A 27,396-nucleotide genomic window follows, 5' to 3' on the forward strand; every position below is an offset into this window, starting at 1 on the left:
GGATATCAACGATGCGGAGATAGATCCAAAAACTCCTATTATCCTTCTTATTCCTCACGAATTCTTTAGGTTTTTACCGAGGAACAGGACGGAGTCTTGGAACACTTCCTCTATGTGGCTAACGATTATTTTTGGATTTCTTTTTAAGGCATTTAAAAACAAGAACCCTGCAAAATTTAGAATAAATTAGGAACTAAACTAGGGAAGAATAGAACCCAATGTTTGCCTGTATTTTTATAAAAATTTTAAGATCTTTAAGAGCTAACAGATAAATTAACATGAATACGATGAGAAGTGAACAAATGCCAGAGAAACAATATTTTCCGTTTCAAATATAACCCAAATTGGAAATCCTTATGGGAGTACGTTTGAGATAGTCTCAACCCTGCAAATAGTCCATCAGGAAGGGCTTATCATCTGGCGCATAGGGCGTCAATGGAACGTCGTAGGGCAATGGAAAAGCGGGCACACCATCTCGGTTGTTGCCCAAGGGAAAGGTGTCCTCGCCGGTCTGTAAAGAAAAAGCCATTACCATATAGCACAAGGAAACCTTCGCCAAACCAACCACAAATCGCGGCAGGAACAGGACACCGACTTCGTAGTTGGCGATCCTCAGGCAGGGTTGAATACTGGAGCTCTTATTGAAGCAGCCCCAGGCTGCCTTCGATAGATTGGCCGAGGTGAGAACGAACCAGTAAACCGCCTGATCCTCCAGGTTAAAGCGCGTATAGCTCTTAATGTGCGGCATGGCCCGCGAGCGATACCGATCGCTGGACTTCCACTGCTGCAGGTGCTCCTTGAGCCACGGCTGCTTATCATTGGTGTTTTTGCCGTAGGGCAGGCAGCCGCCGCCCAGCATGCCATCATGGCTGCCCGAGACGTTGCTGAAACTGGGATAGATCATCTTGAAGGCCGGCATCTGGCGGAGTTTTCCCACAGGCGTGGAGTCCCTCTTCAGGCTGTTGACGAAGTCCTGCTGTATCCAGGACTGTACATTGGGCCCCAGGCTGCCGATACTCGAGCTCTGGCAGATCACAGGAATGCGGTCGTCGATGGGAGCCGCGTGTTTGGCCAGCAAACCAGCCAAGCGAGCATGACCCCATGGATGACCCCGCACGGTGCTCTCGCGATGACCGCCAGGCACAGAGCCCAAAAAGAAGACGCTGTGGAGGGGATCCATTAGTATGGTTAAGGGGGCTTAGCTAGGCGACAACCCACTTTATGGCACTGAAGTCGCTCTTTCGGATCCTCGCAATCCACGGCTGCAACTGGCTGATCTTGTACTCCACCAGGTACAGCATAAGATCCTGTTTGAAGCCCGTCTGGCTTTCGCCTGCTCCCGTATCCGCATCCTCCGGCAGAGCCGGCAGTTTTGGACTTATCCACAGGCCCTGCGTGCGATTGTGCCAGTCGTCCTCGTACAGATTGGCCGTGGAGATGACCACCCGCATGGAGCCATCGCTGTAGCCCAGGAACATCATTTTGGTGTGCGAGGTGGCAAAGGGCGTGGGCATCCGCACGCGAATGGCCGTGACCTGCGGCTTTAGCTTGCTGATGCTCAGCAGCTCCGGGGACTCGTCGCCATAGAGCACCAAAAGGGGTTTGTCCCTGTGAATTAAACAGTCTCCATTGCCAGGATATATATACTAGTCAAGGAACTACTCACAGTATGCCAGCAAAGTAGTAATGCCCCAGGAGCCAGCCAATGTCCACCATAAAGTTGATCTGCACGGTGCTCTCGATCTCGCCCAGGCTTTCGTCGAGGATTTCCTGGAGCGTAATGCTCAAGGGTTCCGAGTGTGTGGGCTTGGAGTCCGTGATGGCCGTGAGGAACATATTGTAGGGAGCAGCGCGCTCCAGTTTCTTGGCCATTCCGCCCTTCTCCACCACCACGGGAATGTAGTCCCTGATGTTCTTGGCCATCAGCTTCTGTTTTTTGGCCAAACTGGAGGTGTCCTGCGGGGCAGCTGACCGGGAAGTAGAGGAACCACTGGGATTGCTACTTGAGGAGCCGGAAGTTGAGGAACCACTTGTAATTGGAGCCGTTACAGGTGGTTTTGAGCCCGACACATTCGCTTCCTTCTCCTTCTTGGCTCCTGCCTTGGGGAACAGCTTCTCCAGCAACTTCAACTGGGCTTGAATCATTTCACTGGAGTATTTATCTGGTATGTCGTAGTCCCCCGATCCGTTGCCCTTCTCATAGATGGCATCCACTAAGAACAAACCCTTTTAAAATATGTTTTACCCTTAGATTGCTTGACTTCACTCACAATGTGCATGGGAAAACTCGCCAAAGTGAATGGGATTCTTCCTGTAGCACTTTTCGCCATATGGACACTCCTTCATTTCGTTAAATATGTGATTTTCTAATATGTCCCGAATGAAATGACAACAAAATCAATTAACCCAACACAAAAAGAATTTCGCTAATGCTTTGCAAAAAAAACAAAGCGCGCTCAGCTGGCGATAACAATTTATCGATTGCAAAAGTAATATTAAAAAAGTATTTTTAAAATACTAATCAAAAAATGTTTAAAGTTTGAATTAATTTAATTTGTTTGTTAAGATTAAATTATATACAAAAAAAGAAAAAAGTAAAGAAAACATGAATGATATTAATTATATTTTGTCCAAGTTTTCAATAAAAATGCACTTTTTTTGTATCGAAATTTAATATTTTATTATTTCATATTTATATTTTAAATATTTAAGTTTAAATGTGTGTCAACATTGTTTTTCTAAGCTTAACAACAAGTTAAAGTATAACTATTTTTATGAGACCTCTCTTGAATTTAACATTTAAAGTTAAAGTTAAATGCAAATAATAAATCATGAATTTTTGACCTAAAAGTAAAATATTTAACTTAATTAATATTATTAACTAACAACATTTTTCACAAGCTGACAAAATATTTAACAATTACTATAGTTATCAGACTTGACATGAATTAAAAATTATTCACAAGTATATCACAAATATCTATAAATACTTAAAGTATTTAAAGTAAAAATGGTTTCTTTTTGTTATGGGACTTCTTATGAATTTAAAGTTATTTGCATGTTTAAGTGGATATATTAGACATTGTAAATATTAAACTAAATTTTTAACCTTTTTAGAATATTATAGAATTAAATACTTTGAAGGCTTCAACAACTTTTTACTGCTCTTGGAAATCGCGAGGTAGTTTTTTTTCTTTTATATTCCACTTACTTCCGTGCATAAACTCTAGAAATTCACTTCTTATGGCAAGCGTGGGCATGGCTCCCGGCCTCAACCTGGAGCCCACAAAGCAATCCTGCTCAAAATGCTTGGCACAGATCCGAAAGTCCGGCCAGTGCTCTTTGTCGATCTTCACCTGGGTGTTATGCAGCCACATCTCGGCGTCAGCCTCGGAAACGGGTAGTTTGTGGAGCCGAAAAGTTCTGGTTACATGCTTAAAGGTAATCTGGCAACCAGGAACGGCGCAGCGATTGACACTGCAACTATTCCTCCGGATCTGCTCGGCGTTGCTCTTTGGATAACTACTCTGCAGAGGCACTTCGAGAACCACTTCCAGGCACTGGTCTTTGGGCTGCTCTTCGACCATTGTGTGGTCTTCCGCCAGGGGATTTGAATTCGAAAAATTAAGTTTCTCTTCCTCCATCTCCCCTGGCCCCAGCTCCTCAAGTGTCTGTGCCTTTCTGTACTTTCTCAGCTGCTCTTCGGTAATACACTGATGGATAACCTGGCCCGGTAGATGCAGGGTGGGCACACTCCATCCCAGGAGTCGTCCTTTCGAGTAGCATTTCGGTTCAAAGTGCTTGCTACACACCCGATTGCTTGAGCTTAGCGATCTTGGAGTAATCTGGCAGTTCTCATTCCACATCTGCCGAAGAGCCTTTATATTTTTTATATAATGCAGGGATATGCCATCTCTGGGCTGCAAGGTGTCGCAGCCCTTGACAGCACAACTGAGCCCCATGATTTGGGCCCTACTCCTGGCCTGCTTGTAATAAAGTTCAAAAGTTTCGTCGACCAGGAGTTCGGGACTCTCCTTGGCACTGTGCTCGTACAGAATAATAAAGTGCAGCTGGCATAGCTTCAGGGGTTTCTTCGCAACGGCAGAGGGTTCCTGAATGTTCATCTGCTTCAGCCAAGCCTCGCGCAGCTCCTCCATGTGCGGTAGATCGTAGGTACGCAGACTATTCGGCCACCTACACCAAGGATAGCAGCAATCGAATCTTTTCTTTAACATCGATTTGCTGCCAGACTGGTGCAGGTCGTGATGGGAATGACCAAGCTTCAGGGTTGGTATGAAACCAAAACGCAGTCGCTTCTTTCCAGCTGCAACTTCAAAACAGTGCTCCTGAAAGTGCTCATGGCACACCAATAGGCCTTGCACACTCTTGATGTTGGGGTCTAGTCGTATGTTATGGATCCACTTTCTTATCATATACTGGTCCCTGGGAAACGTATTAAAATGAAGGCCGTCTCTCCTCCGGATGCGACCACAGCCGGGAACAATGCAAGTAATGCGCTGAATTTGTGCTTTTTTCGTATTCGGATTGGGCAGGACAGCGCTGTGATGGCCCAGGAATAGAGTGGGCAGTGAGCCCGAGAGGAGAGTGTTGTTAGCCCTGAAGCAGTAGTCCTCGAAGTGCCGCCTGCAAATGCGTTGAGTTGTCCCCCTGAGAACAGACGGAGGAATCAATAGGTTGTGGCTCCAGGCTTCCAGTTCGGCGGTGTTTTGTGGCACACAGTGGTAGGTGACGGGAGTGCCTGCATCCCGAACACACCCGGGAACCAGGCAGGGGAACAGCTCTCTGGTGGGCAACGACCCTGCAAACAAGTCGCCCGTGTCCGGATCGAAACAGTTCGGCCTAAAGTGCGCCGGGCACAATCGAAAGCCGTATTTGTCAACCTCCTCGGGCTTGTGACGGCACCGGAGTCTCCATTTCTTGCGAGTTGCCTGGTCTTCTGGGTATTCTATTAGCCGGAATCCGTCTTCCTTGGCCCGGAAGCAGCAGAGCACGGAGCAGTAGTTCTGCCGGATGTATAACATCACATTATCAGTGCCCTGGGCGAAATTCGGTATTATATAGTCATCGTGTCCAAGGAACAAAGTGGGCAGCGCCCAGGCAGAGAGCTTCCTTGGATATCTTCGTGTTCAAAGTGCAGTTGGCAAACGTAGAGTTCTGCGGGATTAACCAGGCGAGGCTTCACTTGGGTGTTCACCAGCCACTGGATCAGGAGGTTCTTATCGCTGGGAAAACCGAACAACCGGATTTCACCGGTCTCCTTCTGCCCGCAGTTGGGCATACAACAGGTCGCCAGCCTGACGTGGTGGCTACTCCTAAAGTCAGGTTCTTCCTTAACTTTTTCCAGCAGCGGGGACTCCACCTTTACAGAGATCTCCTCCTGCATGAAAGAGTCCTCTTCTGATTCGTGCTCTTCTACTACCGGAGGCTCCATTTTAATGTCCAGCTGATCCTTCTCCAATCGAAGATCTTCGTCGTCTGAATGTGGTTCATATTTTACCAGGACTTCTATATCCATTTTGCGGTGCAGTTTATCTCCAGGGAACCTAATTTCCAGCTCCTCCTCCTCCAATCGAAGCTCCTCATCTTCCGACCGTGGTTCATCCTTAACCAGGACCTCCATTTCAATTTTGCGGTGTAGTTCTGTGTACTGTTTATCTACAGGGAACCTAAGGTCCAGCTCCTCCTCCTCCAATCGAAGGTCTTCGGTGCCCAACTGTGGTTTTGCCTCCAGGGAACCCGAGAGATGTGATTGGCCCAGCTGTGCACTCTGAAGGGAACATACAAGTGAAAGTTCTTAGAATACGTTTAGTTTTTTATAACTTATAACTTTTACCCATTTCTAAGCAATGCTAACCATTTAATCCTCCAGAATCTTTTTGTTTTGAACAGGAAAATAAATAGTCGGTATAAACATCAGCTGGCGGGGACTTAGGGATGGGAGTGGCGACTATCGATATTTTTGTAGCATCACGACGCTCGTCAATTTTTCAATTGCCCACATTGGCCTGCACTCACCTCTAGCTCTGGTATTTTCTTCATTTACCCAACACTGTTTTCGATGTCGCTGTGTGTTGTGTGTGTGTTTCGTGATAAACAATTTTGAAAAACAATTTACGCACATTTGCGGGGCTCAAAAGCAAGCAAAATGTCGAAATAAACCAGCAGCAAGTGCTCAAATCCACGCGTGAGTAGTTAGCAGCGAGTTTTCACCCATTTTTCCCACAAGAAAAACGGTTTTTAAATGCAATTACGTTCGGGAGAAAGAGAAAAAAATGTTTGCCTGTATTTGTGCTGTGCTTCTGCTGCTTCTTCCTTGCTGCGACCGCCACACTTTCGTTGTTGTTGTTGTTGTGTTGGGGGCAAAAACAGTATTGCTTTTGTTGTTTTTCCGTTTTTTCTCTGCAGGGTTTTATTCTGCAACATAAGTGTGTGTGCGTGTGCAGCGTGTATGTATAAGTGCGAGCGCGCCATTAATTGAACTAAAAAAAGGGGAAAACGGGGCAAAGTAGCATCACTTATAAATACACACAATAAAATAACATTTTTATGATGTTTTGAAAATGCTTGAAATCCCTGTCTGAAATTCTCCCCTGCCTCTTCCACTTGAGCCGCTCTGCCGCTGCCTCGGTCGGCGTCGCCGCCGGCAGCACAGGTGCGGAATATTCAAATTTCGAATTTCAAGTGCACCAAAACAAAAAACAACCGCAATTCGCTGCTCTCTTTCTTCTCACCTTTATGACTCAGCTTTGGGGCCTTTATTCATAATTCCGCTCTCTTCCCACCCGCTTTCAAACGGTAAATAATAAACAGCGCCCCGGCAGGCGAGTCTTATCACAGCCGCGCAGCCAGTGATGCCAATTTTCAATTGACGCCAAAGGGGTGGATCGAAAAACTATTATTTGATTTTTTCTCAAAAACTATTATTTTAAATTATTTATAAACATTTCCTTAGAAAACCCCACAGTGTAGATCTGCATTAGCTCTTAAAAGTTTTTTGATTATTGAAGAGGTAAACATACATTTATTAAAATAAAGAAGTATATCTTGAATAGGAAATGTAAATTCTTATTGTTTAGATGACCTTCAGATTAGGAGGATGTTTTTTTTTAATTTAAATTACCACAACATAGTTTTTGTTTCCTTAAAAAAAGTATATAAAAGAAATACTTTCTGTTTTTTTTTTTATAAAATCACTCTTTAAACAAACACTATTCTCTATATTTTAACAAAAGAAAAATGTTTCATTAAATTTATTCAGTATCAATTTATTTGTGTGCACATATTTTGTGTGCTTATCTACGCTACGCTGTTTTTGATGCGCTTCTTTACTTGTTATCAGTGGCGGGGAAAAATCAGTGTGAGCCGTGTGCAATTGAAATGGCAGTTGCAGTTGCAGAAGGCACTACGGCAGTTGGCAGCACCAGTGCTGCCAAGTTACCATCCAGAAAAATAGAGTTCCTTGCCCAAATTACCTACTACAAATATATTAAATGAGTTTATCTAAAATATTTAAATACTTAGTCAAATAGTTTCTTCAACTATGGAATAAGTATTAATATTTTTATTTAGCTGTTGGCATTTTGTGGGAGTACGGCCAAGTGAGCAACACTGCACTTGCAGGCAAAGTTTTTCCTTTGTCGAAGGCAACTGAAGCGAAGCGCGACACAAGGCGAGAAGATTTGCAATGTGTGCACTCAATTCCACTTGGCGAACCGCCTCGACATGTGGGTGGGTGGGTTTGATTTCTCTAGTGGTTCCGATCTGGGTTCTCTTGGGGTTTGTTTTATTTCATTTCTGTGGTTTGCTCCGGTGATTTAATACAGTGGGCACTGGCTAGGTTAACTATTTATAATAATAATCACAAATGTAAATACCGACCTTAATAGTTTATATATACTTTGATGAGTCATCTAAGATTTAAAACTCGGCACAATCGCGTGTTGACTTCATTTATATTTGACAAACTTAACTATCACCTGAAATGCTGTCCTATAAGCTGAATCATTTGAACTTTCCGGCTAATCTGATTTGTGACTTGCATTCGCTATCGGCAGTGGGGTTTTCCATCCGATTTTAGTGGCCGTGTTAATTCCCGGGGCAAGACCACAAATCATTTCAAGAAACGCCGCAAGAAGTTCCCAATGAGACTTATGGCTAGTCTGAAGTAACGCCCCCGATCCAAAGTTTCTAGCCGTATAGCACCCACGCACTAGAGGAGCCACCCACAAAAGACAGTTCGTTTTTGCAATAGGTTTTAACTGCTATTCTAATTTATGTTGCACATTGTTTAGCCAGAAATTTAGCTTCAACTTTGCACCCCTCGTCGACCCTCTTTTTGATTGGCAATTCAAATTCAAATTTGCCAGCCGAAAATTAAGTGCGCAAAGTCAATATTTCAATTTGGGCATAAACCAACAGAAAAAAGGCTGGAAAAAAGGCAACTGAAATGCATATGGGCAATTTGCATACGGCGGTGGTTGGTCCAAGTGACTGGTGGTTTGGCGGTTTGGTGGCTCAGCCTACGCACCACAAAAAGTGGCAAATGCAAGGCAAATGCAGCGGCGGCCTCTTGAAATGAGCTCCGAATGGTTTGTCTCACAAGCCGCTGCGTTTTGCTTGCCAAATAATTATGTTATTAATTGGATTTATGCGCAGTTTGTGCAACAAGCAACATGCAAATTTTCGTGTCAGTAAGTCAGCAAAAATAATAAAAACCAAAATCAAAAGTGATCAAGCCATTACAATTTCCCATGCCACTTTTAGCTCAAGACCAAGGAATAATTTGCGGAACAAAATTATATTGTAATATTTCAATAGAAACATAATACAACGTTTTTTGTTTAAATTTGCAACAAAATTTATCATGTTATAATACATAAATTTTAACAATCCATTATTATTTTCTTAATTAAGTTTTAGCTTATTGTAATCTATCAATAGAAATATTAATATGATCAATAATTGATACAACATTTAGCATGTTATTAATACATAAATTCAGAAAATAATTATTGATTATCTCTAAAAATAGTTTTCGGTTAAGAGGTATATTATTATTAAGGTTTTATTAAAACTTAGACTTGATCTAATATTTTCAAAGTCTGGCCATAATGCCCCGAAACGCACTGTAACAATCTGGCAACGGCTTATCGCAGGAAACTAATTTTGGATCTATCGAAAGCGTGATTTACGCTTTTCAGTTTTTACTCAACCAGCGTCAGTGGGCGGCCCCTTCTTGTTATTTTTTGGTATCCATATAAATATTTTGGTTCCCCATCCTGCTCTTGATCTTCTTGTCGCGATAATCCCTCCGCGCAATGGTAATAAAACGGCAAACAAAACACAACAAAGCCGAACGAAAAAAAAAACCTAAAAAATTGTCAACACGACAGAGATTTGAACCTATTTTTAGAGCCGGTCGCAATAGGATTTTCTCTTTCATTGTCATAAGGCCGGCAACAACTTTATTAAGAAGTGCTTGGGAGCAGATCCTTATCAACGGCTTGGGTACCAAAACCCCGAACCATTGGCTTTTAAAGCAGAGATCAAGAGTTATGGCCTTCTGTGAGTTATGGAATCAAAATATACTCTTTGATATTAGCAAATTAAATTAAACCAGGGTTTTTAAATAAGAATAGATTAGGACATGTAAGAAAACCTATATTTTTGACAATGATATCTTAATAATATACAACAGGCCGCCTAGCAACCCTAAAACACTTCCTAAAATTGTAAATTCACCCGCTCGAAGCGCTCAAAGCCCGTAAAAGTGCCACATTGAGGGCGCGAAATTGAAGCAAATGGCAGCTAAAAGAGACAAACTGCGCCAAAACTTATGAAAACGCAACTTAAACTGTAATAAAGTGGGAAATTACAGCGCATAAATCTCTGTCGCCGAACTGTCAGTGCCGGCGACTGGGAATATGGGAATAGTTATGGGCCGATGGAGGGGTCTCCGAGGAGGAGGAGGTGGCCTCGGGAGGCGGGGAGAAGTCATGCAACAGGCAGTGGAGCCAACACCCACGCCAGCGAGCTCGTCTTGAATGAAATTAGCCCGTAACTAGAGTTTACAGTTTGGCAGCTACTGACGAGCGCAGCCGGCTTACTTGCATACCAAGTGCGCGGCGTCTTAGCCACACACAGTGAGCCGGCCGAGACTGATCGGGCATTCCGGCGCTGTCCTCCGCGATCGGCGCTTCATTGCCCATATAATGCTAATAATTATTGCATTTAAAATCTAATAAATTTTTGCATTGACAACGCGGAGTTCGCTGGAGTCGTGAGCCGGTGGTGGGGGCATGGAAACCATTCCCAGCCGCTCCTATTTTAATGGTGTAGATATCCATCAAAGCTTGGTCAAGTGATGGGAGAGTGGTCTTTCAACGAGGATGATACCTATTAAGACATGATGTTTTGATTTTTTTATTATATCATTACTGTTCTTTCTAAACAAAACTTTTAAATGCTTTTTTGTAATCTACATAAGTCTGGTTTTTCTTTTTTGGTTTAAGGTTGATTGAAAATATTGATCACTTTCATATTATTCATTTTAGGGATCATCAGTTTATTGCTTATCTCCTGATAGAAGGGAACTGATTCTCCAACTTCGTTTCTACTGCGGGGTCTTTTGACTTCTGCTGCCCCTTCTGGCGCTCGTCTCTGGCGGATCGCTTTCGTAGCTTTAGACCATAATTGTGGTACTTGTCATGGTTTGTGTCGCATTGCCAACTTTTAAGTACAGGCTGCCCCGTGCGTGTTAAATACATGTAATTAGCCATGTTTGTGCCATTTAATCCACTCGATTGTGGACTTCTCCTCCCGACTCCTTTTTTTTCGCTCAGAACCCGCTTAGTCGCGCGGCGACGCTTTTCTAAGAATTCTTTTACGTTTTGTTTTGGCGCACGCATTAGGCGCCACACAGCGGCAGCACGTTTAACCCGCAGGACAGGCGGAAGGGTTAAGCGGACACTGGGCGCTGGGGGGTTAGCGGGGGAGCAATCTCGGGAACTGTGGCGCATACTCCACATATTTATGGCTATTTAAGCGAACCGAACGAATCGTGGATGCCGATGACGATGACGAACTTGCCGCAGTTGCTGCTGCCCGGTTGCATGTTGCACTTTTGGATCTTTGCTGCCTCACAGGCGGGGTCGCAAAAATAGTACTAGAAGTGATCTTAACCACAACTTGAACTACAACTAACAATTGAAAAAAATATACAACGCTGTAGTCGAGTGCCTCTCTAGAATCTGGTTGCTTAGTTTTAACATTATAGTCTTTACATTTTCCAAGATTACGTTTATACGGACAAACGGACATAGATATATTGACTATGTTACTGATCCTGATAAAGAATATATGTACTTAATGGTTATTTACCTTTATTAATGTTATGATGATTTAACTATGTTGTAAAGTTTAAAATCTGTACGATTTTCTTAAAATTGTTTTGGATGCTGATTTCTTGACCTCGGGTGTGAGTGTTGCTCCTTGTTCCTGCCACTGCTGCTGTGGTCCGGCAGTCATTGGCATTGATTGGCGGTTGAACACGCAACAATTGTTGCATGTTTAGGCGTCGGCAGTGACGGTGAGACGACAGGAACACAGCCAAGCCACAGCACTGGGGCACAGAAGCAAACATCACAACAAAGTTGAGGACTTCAACTTCTGGCAGTTCACTTCTGTCGCATTGTGATATTTAGCGATTACCTTGTGCTCGGCTTAATTGGCCAGCGAGTTGCCATCAAAATTTGTCAAGTTCTATTAGAAGGCAGTGGCATTGTGCTTGTTTTATTTATCAGAGTAGTGACACGAGATATATTTTTATATTAAATGGTATACCTCAGAAAACTATACTTTACTTACATAGAATGAGACACTACATGATAGAAATAAATGCATTTTAATAAAATTAAAGTATAATGCAATTCTGTTAAAAATATTAAATATCCTTTCGACGCAAATGTTACTGGATACACTCCCTCTAAAAGTGGACTCGACCACCCACCACCGACCGGGTTTCCGGAAAAGCGGTGGTGTCTCCGCGTTGACAGCTCAATTACCCACATGACAAGGCCCTGCGTGGCCCCCTGCAATTATCGCGGCAATTATTTGCAATTAGAATTGAGTTAATTTACTTTAAAAAAGGATTTTCTCCAGTGCCTGCGCATTTTTGTCCCTTGACGTTTGCACTTTGGCACGTGTGCAGAGGGGTTTCATGTGTGCTGGCGCAATTTGCGTGCATAAATTTGTATTGTTTCAGACGGACCACATAATTATGGCGTACGGAGGGTTTTGTTATTTTCGTAGTTTTCACTTCTGCTTTCGAGGGGAGTGCGCTTCATTAGTATTTTCGATTCTATTGCGACTGGGTAATGTTACCCATGTTGGCAATAAATTCGCGTTTAGTAGTGTTAAACACGCAATAAAAAAGTGGGAGGGGCGATCGGCTATGTGCATGCTCGCATTCTAAGCATATTTACAGTAGGGGTTAAGAAAATAGGTTTGCCTAACTAATAAAATTTTATTTCAAATAACGAAATAAAGAGTTTCTTAATATTTATTTACTCACAAACTAGAATTAAAAAAAATATATAAATCAATAAGTAAAGATGAAAAATTATTTAAAAAAAACGTATTTTGTAGTCGAATTTGAACTTCCGAGTCAAAGTCTCCACAAGTGCAATAAGTTGCTTTTATCATTAAAACTATATTGAAAAATAAATAAAAAAGCATAATACTTTAATACTCTAATTTTTTATTATCAGATTGTTTTCTGAAATATAAAAGTTTGACTCTTTTTTGTTTTAATTTTTTTTGTTATTAAATTTTTTTTTAACTTTTTTCTGACCTGGTCTGTTATTGTGTTTGATTCCTGGTTGATTTGGCAACTCCACTTGCAATTTTCAGCACGCCCCATCAGCTGTTTGCCTGCTGTGCTCCCCCTTAAATAGTTGGCAGTGCCTTCACGAAGAGGAATTCGTTTTGTTCTCGGTTATTTTCGTATCTCAAAACGCCCTACTAGAGGAGGGCTCCATCGAATTTCGAGTTCGATTTCACGCAAGTCCCACGCACGAAAAAATTCGTTGACGCTGCCTTCTCTTGATCACCTCCCTTCATAGGCCCCAATTTCCCCGTTTTCCTCCTCTTTTCCTGCCCTCACTTGATGTTGTGGTTGCGGTGGGGTGTTTACAGTTTGATTGTGATTGTGGGTTGACGCCACCCCCACCACCAAAGGCCAATGCACTGTGGATAAAAATGTGGGTTCCTTAGAGAGTAGGGTTATTGTCAAAATCAAAAATATTTCTTTTAAAATAATGAGCTTACCAGATTTTTTCTTACTAAATTATATTTGGAAAATATTAAACTACAACTTTAAAAACTTTTTTCCAAATTAGGCTTACCAAAGTAACTCATATTTCTCTCACTGTGGGCACTTATTTTCACACAAACACGTTTGCGTTCACGTGCAGGCGCCCCAACTGCAGATAGGGCATTTTGATTTGTTTAAAACAAAACTTTTGCTGCTTGAGTAGTGGTGTGCACTTGGCCGCCTGTGCACACACAGAAACTCAATTACCAATACGAATACGTCACTCAGCGGTCTTAAGAATCAGGGCTGCAGAATGAAGGGAGATAAATAAAAATTAACTTAAAAAAAAAACTAAAAAAAAAATTAATTACATTTTTTTTAATTTTTTCTAAGTTTCAGAACTACTGAGTTGGTTGATCAACGTTATTAAATATTTATAAGTTGTATTAAAAAAAAATCTAAGTAGTTATATTTTATTGTGGTTATTTTTTGATAATAAGTTGCTATGTGTATACAATTTATATTTCAAAATTTAAAAAATAGAAGGTGTTTTGCATTTTTTTTTATTTTGAATTTTTTTAATGGGGTGATTGAACCTGCAGCTCCTACAAGGCGGTTCTGCTGTTTCGCATCCCTGGCATGGTCTTAAGAATTAGGGCTGCAGAATGAAGGGAGATAAATAAAAATTAACTTAAAAAAACTAGAAAAAAAATTAATTAAATTTTTTTTTTAATTTTTTCTAAGTTTCAGAACTACTGAGTTGGTTGATCAACGTTATTAAATATTTATAAGTTGTATTAAAAAAAATCGAAGTAGTTACATTTTATTGTGGTTATTTTTTGATAATAAGTTGAAGAAGGTTTTTTGGATTTTTTTTATTTCGAATTTTTTTAATGGGGTGTTTGAACCTGCAGCTCCTACAAGGCGGTCCTGCTGTTTCGCATCCCTGGCATGCACACACAGATACGCCATACGAATGCACTGCTGGGCTGGCTTCAGCTCGTCAGTCAGTCAGTCAGTCAGTCAGTTCGTCACTCACTCAATCAGGCAGTTCGTCCGTCCGCCAGTCCCTCAGTCAGTCAGCACTCGGTGGACTCAGTTTTCTGTGCAGGCGGAGCAACCCGCTCGGCATTCGATGTCGATCGGTCGGGTCGTGCAGTTGGTTTCTGAATTCGCGCTCGCCCCACTGGTTCGCTGGGGATTTTGCGTAATTTGCGGCGAAAATAAGACGAATATTATGGCAAACGGCTTCGATAAATTAAGTTATTATTGCTGAAGTGCATTCCGAACGGCGGATGATTTTGATTTCGGCAAATGAGGAGATACCAATTGTGTTCATAATCGAAACGGACATGTAACTGCAGGGGAGAGTCGATCGGATCGTCGTGGAGGGTCGCATTTGCATACGCGAATAACATTTTGATGCCGATTTTGATCGCGCCAGTGCGTGTGCCAGTGTGTGCGTGCAATAAAAATAAATAAAATAATATCTGCAATCTCAACATCATCATGTGTACGTCTTCTACCCATTTCCCCCAGCCCTGCCTCCCCGATTTTTGAGTTTTCCCCAAATCGAAACTTTTGACGGCCTGGCCGCCCGTTCGGTGCGGCTCTTTATCTCTGTTTTCGTGTGTGCATTGTTTGTTTATTTTTAAACATGGGTCCAAGTCCCTGTTCTGCTCGCTCTCTCGGGTTTTCTTCTGGTACTCGTACCCTTTACCACACTTTTTGCCCGCTTTCAATGGCAGCGGAAGTGCTTCAGTACTGCTGTACCTCGCTACTTGCCACATTTTCCCATCCACCTTTACCTCTCCTACCTGGCTGCCATGATGTACGCCTTATTGTCACTGCCGCATTTATGATTGATTATCGATTGGAATTATATGATACGCATGCGCGAATGCGTGCCTGCCATAAAAGTCCCTCGAAGTCCTTGGTCCAACGTTCCCCCATTTGAGTTATGATCGGCGAGTCCCTGATTATCGCCGCACTGAAAATAAATCGGGGCTTTGTAAATGGAATTTAAAGTCCCAAGTAATCTGCAATTCTAGAGGTTTTTCTTTTTAATGGAACTTTTTTTATAGCTGAACAGAGCAAGATTTAAAATTAGAAGAAAAACAAGTTAGGCATAGTTTCAGAACTTCTCAAACTGATGGATAGTTTTCTTTCGAGTGTTCATTTCTTGGAATAAGAGAGAAGACTGCGCCAGTTTTGGGTGGGGCCAAAGAAGGCCCAGGGGAGGTGGATACGTGATCTGAGCTCGGGTAATATGTAATTGCGAATTACGATTATCGATCTTTAATTGATTATGGGAATGCAAGACGAATGGGACGCATGCAGAAACCATCTGACAATGGATCATAAAGGTTTATTAAGTTGCTTAAATTTTATTTAAAAATTAAATTGTTTAAGAGCTCTGAATCACTAATTATTCATTGAAAGAAATGCAACAGAAATACGAAATACATATTTAATTTCGAATTAACATAGGAAGAATGTTTAGCAACAGCTTAATTTTATCATAAATATTTTTTAAGTCTTTGCAAATACCACATTGTGTTTTTTATAAATTCTAAGAATCAATAGTTGATGTTCCTCTATTTTCGATCATGTATATAGAACCCACCTTTTTAAAGACCATTTGTCAAAGCTTTGCACAAACAAGACGGTGCTATTCTTAAAATTCGTGTGCTTACCCACAATCAATCGAATTCCACAAGACAGGCCAATCCACAAGACCACGATTGTCACCTAAAACACACAAAACCACCGGTCAGCTGGGCAAATACATGGGTTTCTCTATCTCCCGTAACCCTCTTGATAAGCCTGCTCGGACACCCTGCCAAGTGTCACTCTTGTTGTATTTTGGGTTCTAGAAAACTACTGTAACTCGGGATACGAAAGGCATATTTACTCTAAAAAGAAATATGTTTATTTTGGAATTAGGCATTAGTATGAAAAAGTAATCAGGATTCGTATACTTAAAAGAGACTTCTTATAAATAGTTAGCTACTATTTTTAATGAGCTAATAAGGTTTTTGTAAACTTACAATCAAATCATAGTATTGAAATTATTTGGATTCTGGAACCTTTTGACTATTTCCGTTTTATTATTATAGTATAGTACTTATAAAGGTGAAATCTAGGTAAATCTAGCGATCTACATTAGAAACTAGTATGTTTTTTGCACTTAGAGAATTTATTGTATATCTCCAAAGGCCATGTTAGGCGCCCGGGGCTCTGGGTGACTTTGGGCAATTAAAAAAGTGGGCTCCCCGATCCACTGGCCCCCTTGGGCTTGGGTTACGCCTCCTTCCCATCGGCGACCACATAAAATTGTCAATGCTGCGAAAAAATAAGATGGAAAAAAATGGTATAACAACTCGGGCAACGCCCCACGGCATTAGGCCTGAGCGAGAAAATCGAAATTAATTCACGCAACGGCTAATTTGGGCAGAAATATGCGCCAGTTGGTCTGTCGGTCCAACCGAGAGGTGTTTTCTTGTTGTCCAAGTGCTGCACTTGTTGATTTATCGCCGGCATTTAATTGCTTTTGAAATTGGATTTACTTGGCCACTAAAGGGGGGGCCAGTTCGCCTTGTGTGGCTCGCTTTTTGCCGATTTTCGCGATCTTAGTGCTCCAGCTTGCACAAATTAATTGCTACTACAAATTTTCATTCAATTAGGTTTTGTCACTTTTAAATTTAATTAAACATTTTTGACACCTCGCGGAAAAATACGAGATTGAGTTTAGCATAGAAACTAAGACAGACAACTAAAGAGCAATAGAAGTTTTTCAGAAATGCTGTTAACATTGAAATGTCATAACTCAAATTGAATTGTTGTCTTTACCGTTGGACACAGTGACTTTCCCAAAGGGAGGAAAAGTCCAGGGGTTGGCGAAAAGGGGGCTAGGCCCACAATTGTGGCGCTGACAAGTTGTAAACCATTTGGTTATCATTTGCGCTAATTATGAGATGCAGTTCTCGGCACTCAACTCGGTTCTCTGTTGGCTACAGTAGAGCTACACTTGTGAGGAACATTATAGGGAAAGTAGATTGTAATATCTATAACAGATATTCCGAAAAAGAATTTTAAAATTTACTATTAGGAAAGCCAAAAAAAAATGGTTATTATAAGGTCACTGAACAAAATGTTTGTGTCCGATTACCAAATTTTGTTAATAATATTTTTCCTAAGAATTGATAAGGAAACGCAAAAACCATCACATGAAAGTATTATCTTTGTTCCGTATTTTCCTTTTAAATCAACTTTTTTTTGACAAGAATAGCTTTTACCAAAAGAGTTGGTCAGTACTAATTCCTTTGAACTGAAAATGTGTACTCTTTGCCAACCTGGAGATGTTTTATAGCTTTCAAAGAAATGCCCGACCCAAAAAGTTCCCCCTTACAATAGAATCGTTCCCCCAAATGACGTCAACATCGATTGGCGATCAACAATAACCATATTTAATAGATAAAAATAATAATTCCAACGAAATCGAGATTCGATTAATCAGCCAATCAGCTAAGTGAAGCACAATAATGGCCATAATTCTCAATGCGAAAATGTTGCAGGCGATTTGCATGCAATTGGCCGCCAACATCGAAAGTGGGAGGAGTCCGTTCATGACAGGAACCTCCCAACGACTTCATTCACAGGCCAAAGCCATGATGCATTGAAAGGCCCCATAGATGTACACCCTCCTTCTCCGATTTCTGCTGGGCACTTGGCCAAGCGGGTAACGACACTGCGAGAAAAGGAGTCAAATAAAATGAATTGTATAATAACATTTAAAGAAATATAGAGCTACTTTATAAATAATAAGGATCATATTATATAAAGCTAGTTCATCCAAAAGGGAGTATTATGTACTATTGGTTGACTGGGTTTTTCTCCCTGTGCATTCAAATTTAGCATGCGTTGTTGTGGGCGTTGCGCAGGCAATCTAAGCTCGATGATGAATGTATGCGATTCTATTTGTACTTATTATTTATATATGCTTTTTACTTACTCTTTCCAACAGACTATCCGCCCGCTGATAGTTATACCGGTTATCGGGTGACTCCACCCCAAATCAACGGCAGCAGCAGCAGCAGCAACAACAACAGCCACCACATCGCCAACAACAACAACATCTGCAGCAGTAGCAGCAGCCTCAGCCTGAGCAACAACAACACCAACAGCTTGACCACAGCCATCGGCAGCAGCAGCAGAATGGACACCGACGATGTGGAATCAAACACCAGCAGTGCCATGTCCACACTGGGCTCACTATTCTCCTTCACATCGCCGGCGGTTAAGAAGCTGCTGGGCTGGAAGCAGGGCGACGAGGAGGAGAAGTGGGCGGAGAAGGCCGTCGACAGTCTGGTGAAGAAGCTGAAGAAGCGCAAGGGCGCCATCGAGGAGCTGGAGCGGGCGCTCTCCTGTCCCGGCCAGCCCTCGAAGTGTGTCACCATTCCACGCTCGCTGGACGGACGATTACAGGTGAGTAGCTTGGATTACATCGACGATTACCCACTAACTGGATCCTTGACTTCAGGTCTCCCATCGCAAGGGTCTGCCGCATGTGATCTACTGCCGCGTGTGGCGCTGGCCCGATCTGCAGTCGCACCACGAACTGAAGCCCCTCGAGCTGTGCCAGTACCCCTTTAGCGCCAAGCAGAAGGAGGTGTGCATCAATCCGTATCACTACAAGCGCGTGGAGAGCCCAGTGCTGCCGCCAGTTCTCGTCCCTCGCCACTCGGAGTACGCACCCGGACACTCGATGCTGCAGTTCAACCACGTGGCCGAGCCCAGTATGCCGCACAACGTGAGCTACTCGAACAGTGGATTCAACTCGCACAGCCTGAGCACCAGCAACACATCGGTGGGCAGTCCGAGTTCCGTCAACTCCAATCCCAATTCGCCGTACGACAGTTTGGCGGGAACACCGCCGCCCGCCTACAGTCCCTCGGAGGACGGGAACTCCAACAACCCCAATGATGGTGGCCAGCTGCTGGACGCCCCGATGGGCGATGTGGCCCAGGTCAGCTATGCGGAGCCCGCCTTCTGGGCCTCGATTGCATACTATGAGCTGAACTGCCGGGTGGGCGAGGTGTTCCACTGCAACAATAACTCGGTGATCGTCGATGGTTTCACGAATCCGTCCAACAACTCGGACCGCTGCTGCCTCGGGCAGCTGAGCAATGTGAACAGGAACAGCACCATCGAGAACACACGCCGTCATATAGGTGCGTTTTCAGCCAGTCCATGCAAAGCGCAATCCCTAATTATCGTATTTTCTTTCCCTCAGGCAAGGGCGTTCATCTGTACTACGTGACCGGCGAGGTGTACGCCGAGTGTCTGTCCGACTCCGCCATTTTTGTGCAGTCGCGCAACTGCAACTACCACCACGGATTCCATCCGAGCACCGTGTGCAAGATACCGCCGGGCTGCTCGCTGAAGATCTTCAACAATCAAGAATTTGCTCAGCTGCTGTCGCAGTCGGTGAACAATGGATTCGAGGCCGTCTACGAGCTCACCAAGATGTGCACGATCCGGATGTCGTTCGTAAAGGGCTGGGGGGCGGAGTACCATCGCCAGGATGTGACATCGACGCCCTGTTGGATCGAGATCCATCTGCACGGGCCGCTCCAGTGGCTTGACAAGGTGCTCACGCAAATGGGCTCGCCGCATAATGCAATTAGTTCGGTATCCTAAGCTAAGATGGGGGGCGCACCCGCCAGGGAAACGAAGAGAAAAACAATACAAATCCAGTAGCTAAATGAGTACGTGCGAGTGAAAGCTAAGTGTGAAAAAGACGTAGAGAACACAGGACAACGGAGAGAGTATAGAGGTTTGTGCCCCATTAGGGGTGCCAACAGATCAGTGTCTATACAGCTCATCTGCAAATTAAAATAGATGTACGCAAGCTACTCCCACACCCGCCCTTTGCCCATATTTTATAGTTTATCGTATGATTTTCTATGCGAATGTCATTCCTAACGCTAAATCCAAGTAATGAAAAACAACAGCGAGCTAAGAAACCAATTACAAAATGGTATAACTATTTACAATGATCTACATGCTATAATATTAATGATCTATGCCCATTGGCAAACAGTTGTTGTTCAAGTCTATTTCAAGTGCTAATTATGTGTCATTGCAAAACTGCTTTAAATATAAAACAAAAGTAAGTAACCCTCCAACTTTAAATACATAAGCAAACAAATTGAATTAGGGATATGAAAGAACTTATTGCAATACATTTCTTAAAATGATTTTTAGAACCCTTAGTTTATGTTTTATTTCTCTCATTTGCGGTTTGCCTTTGATCAACGAATTCAATGTTCAATTAAGTTGATTTAAATCTATGGTTTAACTAATTTTAAGTTATATAAAAAGCGAAAACTACAAACAAAAAATAAATACCAGCGAAATTTAGGAGTGGATTGTTTTATGAATCAATTTTTCAACGAATGATCTTTTTTATTATAAGTGAAAATAATTTTGTTACACGGAGAAAATAATTTTTTATATGAACATACTTGTATAGTTTCTATAAACGTACACTAGAGTTTTCGTAGTTTTATGATTGTCTTCGATTTTGTTTCAAATAAAAACTTTGTGTGCCGAAACATCAATAGATGAAAATAAAAGAAAAACACAACAGAAATGCTTAATTCTGACCTATGAGTTGATATCGGATATGTGCAAGATCTAAACAAGTTTAATTAAAAATATAATATATCCTCCAGAAATATGAAAATGTAAATTTAGCTGTATATTAGAGGCTTGGGCAAGTTACGGCCTTATCTAAAGTTTAATGTAGTATTTGTGCCTGTTCGATGTTCGATAAAAAGTTAACAAACCAAGTGAAGATACCAATTACCGAACGAAGAAATATAAACATTTGCCTTGAAGTATACAAGTTTTTGAGCAGCTACCACAGAATGCTATAAATTGCCTTAAACACGCCTTGCATGCCTCTTAATGTTTAACGTAACATTGTAATAAAAAATATGAATTAAAAATAAATAGATACGAAACTTTTTCAGCCGATTTACATCTTTCTTCTTCAGTCAAAGTGTTTCTTGGAATTCTTATTTTTAAATAGTTTATCCGACCTACTTCCGCGTGAAATCCATAAGTGGATAGCACAAGGATCACACTTCAGTGCTGCTTTTGACCTATTCTAAATTTAAATAAAATTATATTTAGAAATATTCAATAATACTTGAAAGACGCCTGCTTTCAAAAGTACAAAAGTTGAGCTATTCTATAAAATAGTGGTCACGCCTTTAGTTTATTTAAATATTCAAATATTAAATTATGGCACAGCTCTTATAAAGTGTTCGTGCCTGATCATGTGAGTAGCTCTCTCATGGACGCCGTTTATATCCGCTAACTAAATTTTCAATGTTTTAAAAATTGAAGTTTTGGGTCTGATTGACCTATAATGTTATGGTATAAAAAATAAATTGACTCAAACAACTAACAAAATTATTAAAAAACCCATTTTTTATTTTTCAACATTTTTAACTCTCTTACATATATAATAATGGTCAAAGCTGCAGTCATCGTCCCACATTCTACCATCTTGTCTACCATTTATAGCCAGGCAGTGCGTGTTGCTCTTGTTGTCCGTTTCACCTGTGAACCACTTGATGAAAGGAGCTTTCCTCCCGGTGGAGGCGGAAGTGTACTCCTTTTCCTCGCCCCGTTTTGTAATGTCTGTCCAGTACTTCCTTTCGCCCAGCCTCGTTAAAACGGCGCGATAATCCTTTTCGTCCTTGATATCCGTTATCCGAGCGCTCATCTTGCGACAGGCTTCGGATGCATCGGTCCAATTTAGCGTTTTGACGTGCTCGATGTAATATAAGTCAGATCCTATCCTCTCGAATCCCTGCAGTTCCTTTTGCGCGGTAATTTCGTCCTTCAAGGCTTGGTAGTGGTCCATAATTGGCTCTATCGTCCAGAAGCAGTACGGATTACAGCGGGTCTCTAGCTCTTTATTTTGACTTCCAGGACTTTCTTTTTTAGAGGAACTTGCCAGAGCTCCACAAGGATACCCAGCTATTAGCACAAACAACACCAATGCCGCCAGCTCAAACATTTTCAATGGGGTTTCTTTCTAAACTGTAGCCGCGAAACAGATTAGACTGGTGGAAAACTGAAATATTTCCAGCAAAATACCTGCTTTTATACATGGCAAAACAGAGCTTTATTTATAATCTTTTTAGCTATTTTAAATATGCAAATTATGGATAATTTGTATATAATTTAGTAAACAAGATTCGGAAGAGATCGCTCATAATAATACAAAATCTAATAAACCTAAATTTTAAAAAAATCAAGTCAAAACTTTGTTAATTTCGAATATTTATAGACACGTCTTTCCGTTTCTATAAACAGAAAAATGTAGGAAACTACAATAAAGGTGTCTTTTTTTACCAAGCCCACAATAAAAGGTTAAACTATGTTTCGTAAGAACATACTAAGATTACATTTATTATTTATTTTTGTTTTAGTTTGAAAGTTTTAGTTACGTGTATTTTTTTATCATACATTTTTAATCAGCCTTGCAAATAAAGTTACTCTTCTTAAAACATTTTATGTCCCTCATTCCGTAAGTAGTTAATGTGGGGCAGTCTCCTTTAGCAGGCTTGCTTTCACCGATGCCCACCCAGTAGGAGTTCCAGAAATCGAGTTGCGCCTTGAGAGCCTTCTCCTCCTTTTCGTCCTTAACAACCACCAGATGTGCGTTGTACTTGCGGCACATATTAACTGCATCGTTCCAACCCACCTCATCCGCCTCCTCAATGTGGTATAGGTCGGACCCAATCATCTTGAAGCCCTGCTGGATCTTGAGCGTGGACAGTTCGTCCTTCAGAGTTTGGAGCTGGACAAGAACCGGTCTTATCGCCGGGAAGCAGTATCCGTCGCAGTGCTTCTGCAGCTCTTCCGATCGATTTCCACGACCCGCACACTTCGGCTGTGCTGCCAGAGTACCTATAGATGTACATCCAGCGACTATTACGTAGAAGAGTATTACTGCGTGTCCTAACATTTTAGGTTGATTTTTCCAGAGCAGTTGCAAATAGGGCGAGCCACTGAGCCACCTTCTCTATATATATGAGCCGAAGCAGAGCTTTTTTTGTAGTTCATTTGCATAAACCAATATAAAATTTATGGTAATTTTCAATACACTTACACTTCTATAAAGTGTTTATGAAGCATTCGTGCTTAAGCCTAAAAAGAGGCTGTTTCGTTTTGCAAAATAAACTACTTTTATTTTGTTAGACCAAACACTGTTTATTTAATCATTTATTTTTTTTAAACTGGGCTTCGAACTGGTTTTCAATTTTCGGTCCAAGAGCAGCCTCCAAAGCAATGTTAACATAAGCTTATTCACTGGGATGAGTTTAGTTTTAATTCTTTCTAAAAAATGATGCGTCCTAGGTAAAAATATAAATGTGCTTTTACTATGATAATTACCTTACTTTTAACATTTGAAAGAAATCTCTTAAAAAAAGCCAATTTGGTTAAAAGTATTGTACAATATTTATGGATATAATTTGAAACTTAAAAATATCTCAGCTTTTGCAAAGTCCCGGAGCTTCAGAACGTTATTTTGACTAATTTCGAATAATTGTTTTTGAAACATTTCAAGTTCCCTCAAAAATACCACTAAAAAATACCAATAAATATCGGTATTAGTAGTTTACGTCGAGTGTGACGATAACTTGTATTAAAAAAATATCGATGTATATTTTGAAATATTTCTCACATCCCTATTGTTTTTTTCTAGCAACATGAGCGCTGTGAACGATCCCCTGGAACTTTTGTCGAATAAGGGCAACCGCCAGTCCTCCTTCCTGAGCCCCATATGGAATCCGCTGGCCTGCGGACTGGCCGGAGTGGGCGTGGCCATATTCGTCAACTGGGGCTTCCGCAGACCCGTGTTTTCCGGTGAGTTCTCGGCCCGTTTCCATGTGACGTAACATTGTTTTTGTCGGGTACAACAATATATCTAATTGAATGCCGTCGTTTTGCAGGCATCCAGAAACACATTGCCTTCGGGGCCCTGGGCGTCGCTGCTGGATCCTACTTCGACCAGAAGAGGAGCGAGTATCTGGCCAAACGAGATGCCGTCCTCCGGCACTACATTGAACTGCATCCCGACGATTTCCCCGTGAAGGGTGAGTCCTGGATATAGGGGTTCTATCTCCTAACTTAACCATTTCTCTGTTTCTAGAGCGCAAGACCTACGGCCAGGTTCTGGAGAGTTGGGTGCCAGTGCGTTAAATGGATCGAAATCTTTGTTGTAAAGCGAGCGATGGAAGTAGTAAATAAAGAAGCTTTAATTGTAAAACAGGCGATTGTGAAAATGGAGCAAATTGATTACCTTCTTAAATCTTGTTTATGGAGTGTTTCGGCGTGTGTAATTTTTCTTAGTGGAGCAATTGGCGGTCCAAAGTAGGTAGGTTTGGTAAAAAGTCTATACTACCTTAAACTTTTCTTATAAAGCTACCAAATTGCATTATAGATACTTAGAAAGGTAAAGGATGTTTTAGCCGGACATATTTGATAGATATAACTTTTTTAATATCCAATAAAACTGTTTTGCAAAACCCCAGATACCAGTAGTGTACCCAAGTCCAAATGGTGTACCTACTCAAAAAGGGGTACGAATGGGGTTGCAGTCCTGGCTAAAGCAGTAGCGCATCTTCAAACCACGAGGTTGATTTTGCAATTCCTGGGTTTCATATCGATAGCCGTCGATTTTAGTAGCACCTCTAGTAAGAGCTTCTTGAAAATCGAGTAAATACTCTTTGGTCGCGGTGAAAAACGGATCGAACTTTTTGTAGGTTGTGTCTGCGCAAAAAGTTTATCCGCGAGTAATTTATCATAAAAAACAGCAGTCAGAAAGCTAAAAAAACGCGCTAAAATCAATAAAAAAAAACCGAACCAGTGAAGCTTAAAAATATATTTCAAATATTACAAAAACCGAAAAAAAAATATTTTAATTTAAGTTTGTGTAATCGTGCCTGTGTGCGTCTTCGTTTAACCGTTACAACTTAGGAGACCGAAATAAAGTGTAATTAGTGGCAAAATAAAAGCCAACAATAATAGTCAAGCCCAGCGAAAGCCATCAAAGCTAATTATTAAAAATAAACAAAAACGATTTTCGGCCTTACTTTTTGTGACCGAGCAAAAGGTTAGGGGACAGAAAGTAATAGAAAAGCCGTCGGCTTACTTCACCTGGCAGTTTCCTTATCAGCGAACAACGATTATGGCGAAGGTAGGAGGGCTGAGCTCTTAATTTTATTGCGAAATTATTTATTTATGAACAGATGCTGGTGCCCCGGGCTCCCTTTCGACCCGCCAAATGTTTGTCAATTCGGTTTTTATTTTATTGCCTGTGGGTGGGTGGCTCTGGGCCAGTCTTTGGGCTGGATACTGCCCTCGTTTGTATAAATTATGCATGTCCTGTGGATTCGCATTGATTTCCTTGGATTGCGGAGGGCATCGATTCGCCACGATATTTTATGATGTGTAAAATTGAACGGAATTCGCATAGAGCCGTAAAAACAGTTATGGCAAAAGGTACTCCCAAGTCCGAGGAAAGAATGGGGGAGTGGAGAAGATTTTGGGGGCCTGTCGTAAAGGGAACACAGAATCGTTGGGGCTAGAAAAACAAGGAAAAGGGCGGGGTACCATGGGAAACATGTCATACAGACTTTAGAACAGAACTTTATTTAACCTAAAGTTTTCAGTTCTAACAGTTCTTCCTCTTAAGTTGATATTTAACTTTAGGTTTTTTAATCTAATATATTTAAACTTAAGGGTTTTCTCGTTTACTACTCGTTATAATATATATTATAACTTTCGATGCAAGTTTAAAATTAATAATATGATACTATAGGCTACATCAGTTCAGTTTTAACAAAACCTTACATCTTATTTGATGTATCATACTCAAGAGAGATTATTTCTTTAAACGCCTCAACATCGCGTCCATCAGGCTAATGAGTGAATTTCTCGAGTACTCTCCTCTCGGCCCCGGGAAGTTGGGCTTATGGGCCAATCTGCACGCTATTACGACGCAGGGCCGTAAACAGCCAAGGAGCCCTCAGACCCAATCAAGGGATTAAAGCGGCGAAGTGAAGCCATTTCTCAGTGGCCAGGAAAGCAGTCCGGGGCAGGAAAGAGCCACATTTTTCTTGAGGTTCTTGGCTCGCGGCACCACGTCGATATGTGCAGCTCGAGCAAATTTGGTAATACATTTTTTATGACCCACCCACGTGTGCGATTCCAGAGTGGGTGGGTGCTTCACTGGGTGGTTGGAGACACCCAGCCGCAGTCGCGTGTCTGCCCGAAGAACTTTCGCCCGTGACAGGTTTGTCTTGCTCTTGATAAATCACCTTGCCACTTGTCGCTCAACATGAAATTACTTTCCTCTATCTTAAAGTTTTCCTCATTTCACCAACCGTTTTCCCCCCTCTGGCTGTGGCTATGAAATTTTGATTTGCACGCCAAATGCGGCCAAATGCCCTCAAGTCAAGTTCAGACTTGGGATTCGGGGTTCTTGAGGCAGTGGGGTTCCTAAAGATACAACCATTATTATGTGCTCAGGAATGGGAGACCAGCATTCAGTAGTTTGTCCTTGAGTGGCCTTTGAAAACGGTTAAGTAAGTTCACGATATTGAATCTTTTGACGGACAATTGCTTACCCCTTAATTAATAAATATGTGTTTTAAGAGAGTTATTTCAAAAGTTGTTGTTTGCAGAAAAACAATAATATCAGAAACCATCTCATTTTATCTATATAAATTATACAACCCATTTTCTCAATGACAACGCCCTACTCTAAAATCTACAGGGTATGTCCAAAATGTATGTAGTACTCTTGTATCCCTCCATGACTCTGCCCTCTTTTTTGTTGCCTTCGCCTTTTTTCGCGACAGCCTCATAATCATCAGAGTTTTCCCGCCCACTTTTCTTCCAGTTTTCATCCATTTTGTCGTCTTGCCATGGCCCCTATATCATTATGTGCAGCCTGTAGTATTATTATATTC

The 27,396-nt window shown here is 41.6% G+C and overlaps 8 protein-coding genes across 10 annotated transcripts in view; 3 read left to right on the forward strand and 5 right to left on the reverse strand.

Moving 5' to 3' along the window:
* The window catches only part of LOC108034666 (macrophage colony-stimulating factor 1 receptor 1), a 211,861-nt gene that overhangs the window by 169,927 nt on the left and 14,538 nt on the right, over positions 1-27,396 (reverse strand). The window lies entirely within an intron of this gene.
* Positions 195-2,465, reverse strand: LOC108027930 (probable tyrosyl-DNA phosphodiesterase). Its single transcript, XM_017099558.3, has 5 exons — positions 2,271-2,465; positions 1,667-2,213; positions 1,219-1,608; positions 566-1,163; positions 195-511 (listed from the first exon to the last, which is right to left on the reverse strand). The coding sequence occupies exons 1-5, from the start codon at positions 2,344-2,346 to the stop codon at positions 380-382; spliced, it is 1,743 nt and encodes a 580-aa protein (XP_016955047.1). The 5' UTR covers positions 2,347-2,465; the 3' UTR covers positions 195-379.
* On the reverse strand, positions 5,075-6,003 carry LOC122818842 (uncharacterized). Of its 2 annotated transcripts, none has more exons than XM_044094351.2 (2): positions 5,855-6,003; positions 5,075-5,788 (listed from the first exon to the last, which is right to left on the reverse strand). In XM_044094351.2, exon 2 carries the CDS (start codon positions 5,639-5,641, stop codon positions 5,075-5,077), a length of 567 nt encoding a protein of 188 aa, XP_043950286.1. In that variant the 5' UTR covers positions 5,642-5,788; positions 5,855-6,003. The 2 variants fall into 2 exon arrangements, with proteins under 2 accessions (XP_043950286.1, XP_043950285.1); XM_044094350.2 differs by having other exon boundaries at positions 5,876-5,968.
* On the forward strand, positions 6,064-21,376 carry LOC108027830 (protein mothers against dpp). Of its 2 annotated transcripts, none has more exons than XM_017099416.3 (4): positions 6,064-6,205; positions 18,360-18,820; positions 18,876-19,566; positions 19,629-21,376. In XM_017099416.3, the coding sequence occupies exons 2-4, from the start codon at positions 18,551-18,553 to the stop codon at positions 20,033-20,035; spliced, it is 1,368 nt and encodes a 455-aa protein (XP_016954905.1). In that variant the 5' UTR covers positions 6,064-6,205; positions 18,360-18,550; the 3' UTR covers positions 20,036-21,376. The 2 variants fall into 2 exon arrangements, with proteins under 2 accessions (XP_016954905.1, XP_016954904.1); XM_017099415.3 differs by lacking the exon at positions 6,064-6,205 and adding an exon at positions 14,494-14,846.
* On the reverse strand, positions 21,817-22,493 carry LOC108027658 (accessory gland protein Acp29AB-like). Its single transcript, XM_017099174.3, has one exon. It carries the CDS (start codon positions 22,428-22,430, stop codon positions 21,837-21,839), a length of 594 nt encoding a protein of 197 aa, XP_016954663.2. The 5' UTR covers positions 22,431-22,493; the 3' UTR covers positions 21,817-21,836.
* LOC108027657 (uncharacterized) lies at positions 22,887-23,384 on the reverse strand. Its single transcript, XM_017099173.1, has one exon. The coding sequence runs from the start codon at positions 23,382-23,384 to the stop codon at positions 22,887-22,889; it is 498 nt and encodes a 165-aa protein (XP_016954662.1).
* Positions 24,096-24,689, forward strand: LOC108027703 (NADH dehydrogenase [ubiquinone] 1 subunit C2). The gene is made up of 3 exons (XM_017099253.3): positions 24,096-24,286; positions 24,373-24,516; positions 24,573-24,689. The coding sequence occupies exons 1-3, from the start codon at positions 24,130-24,132 to the stop codon at positions 24,620-24,622; spliced, it is 351 nt and encodes a 116-aa protein (XP_016954742.1). The 5' UTR covers positions 24,096-24,129; the 3' UTR covers positions 24,623-24,689.
* Positions 25,155-27,396, forward strand: part of LOC108027664 (uncharacterized) — an 82,175-nt gene continuing 79,933 nt past the window's right edge. Inside the window, exon 1 of the mRNA XM_017099203.3 lies at positions 25,155-25,619. Within this exon, the coding sequence (XP_016954692.1) occupies positions 25,611-25,619 (9 nt within the window). The 5' untranslated portion in view covers positions 25,155-25,610. The remainder of the gene's footprint in view (positions 25,620-27,396) is intronic.

This window comes from Drosophila biarmipes, chromosome 2L (genome assembly GCF_025231255.1).
Source record: "Drosophila biarmipes strain raj3 chromosome 2L, RU_DBia_V1.1, whole genome shotgun sequence".
Taxonomy (NCBI): domain Eukaryota; kingdom Metazoa; phylum Arthropoda; class Insecta; order Diptera; family Drosophilidae; genus Drosophila; species Drosophila biarmipes.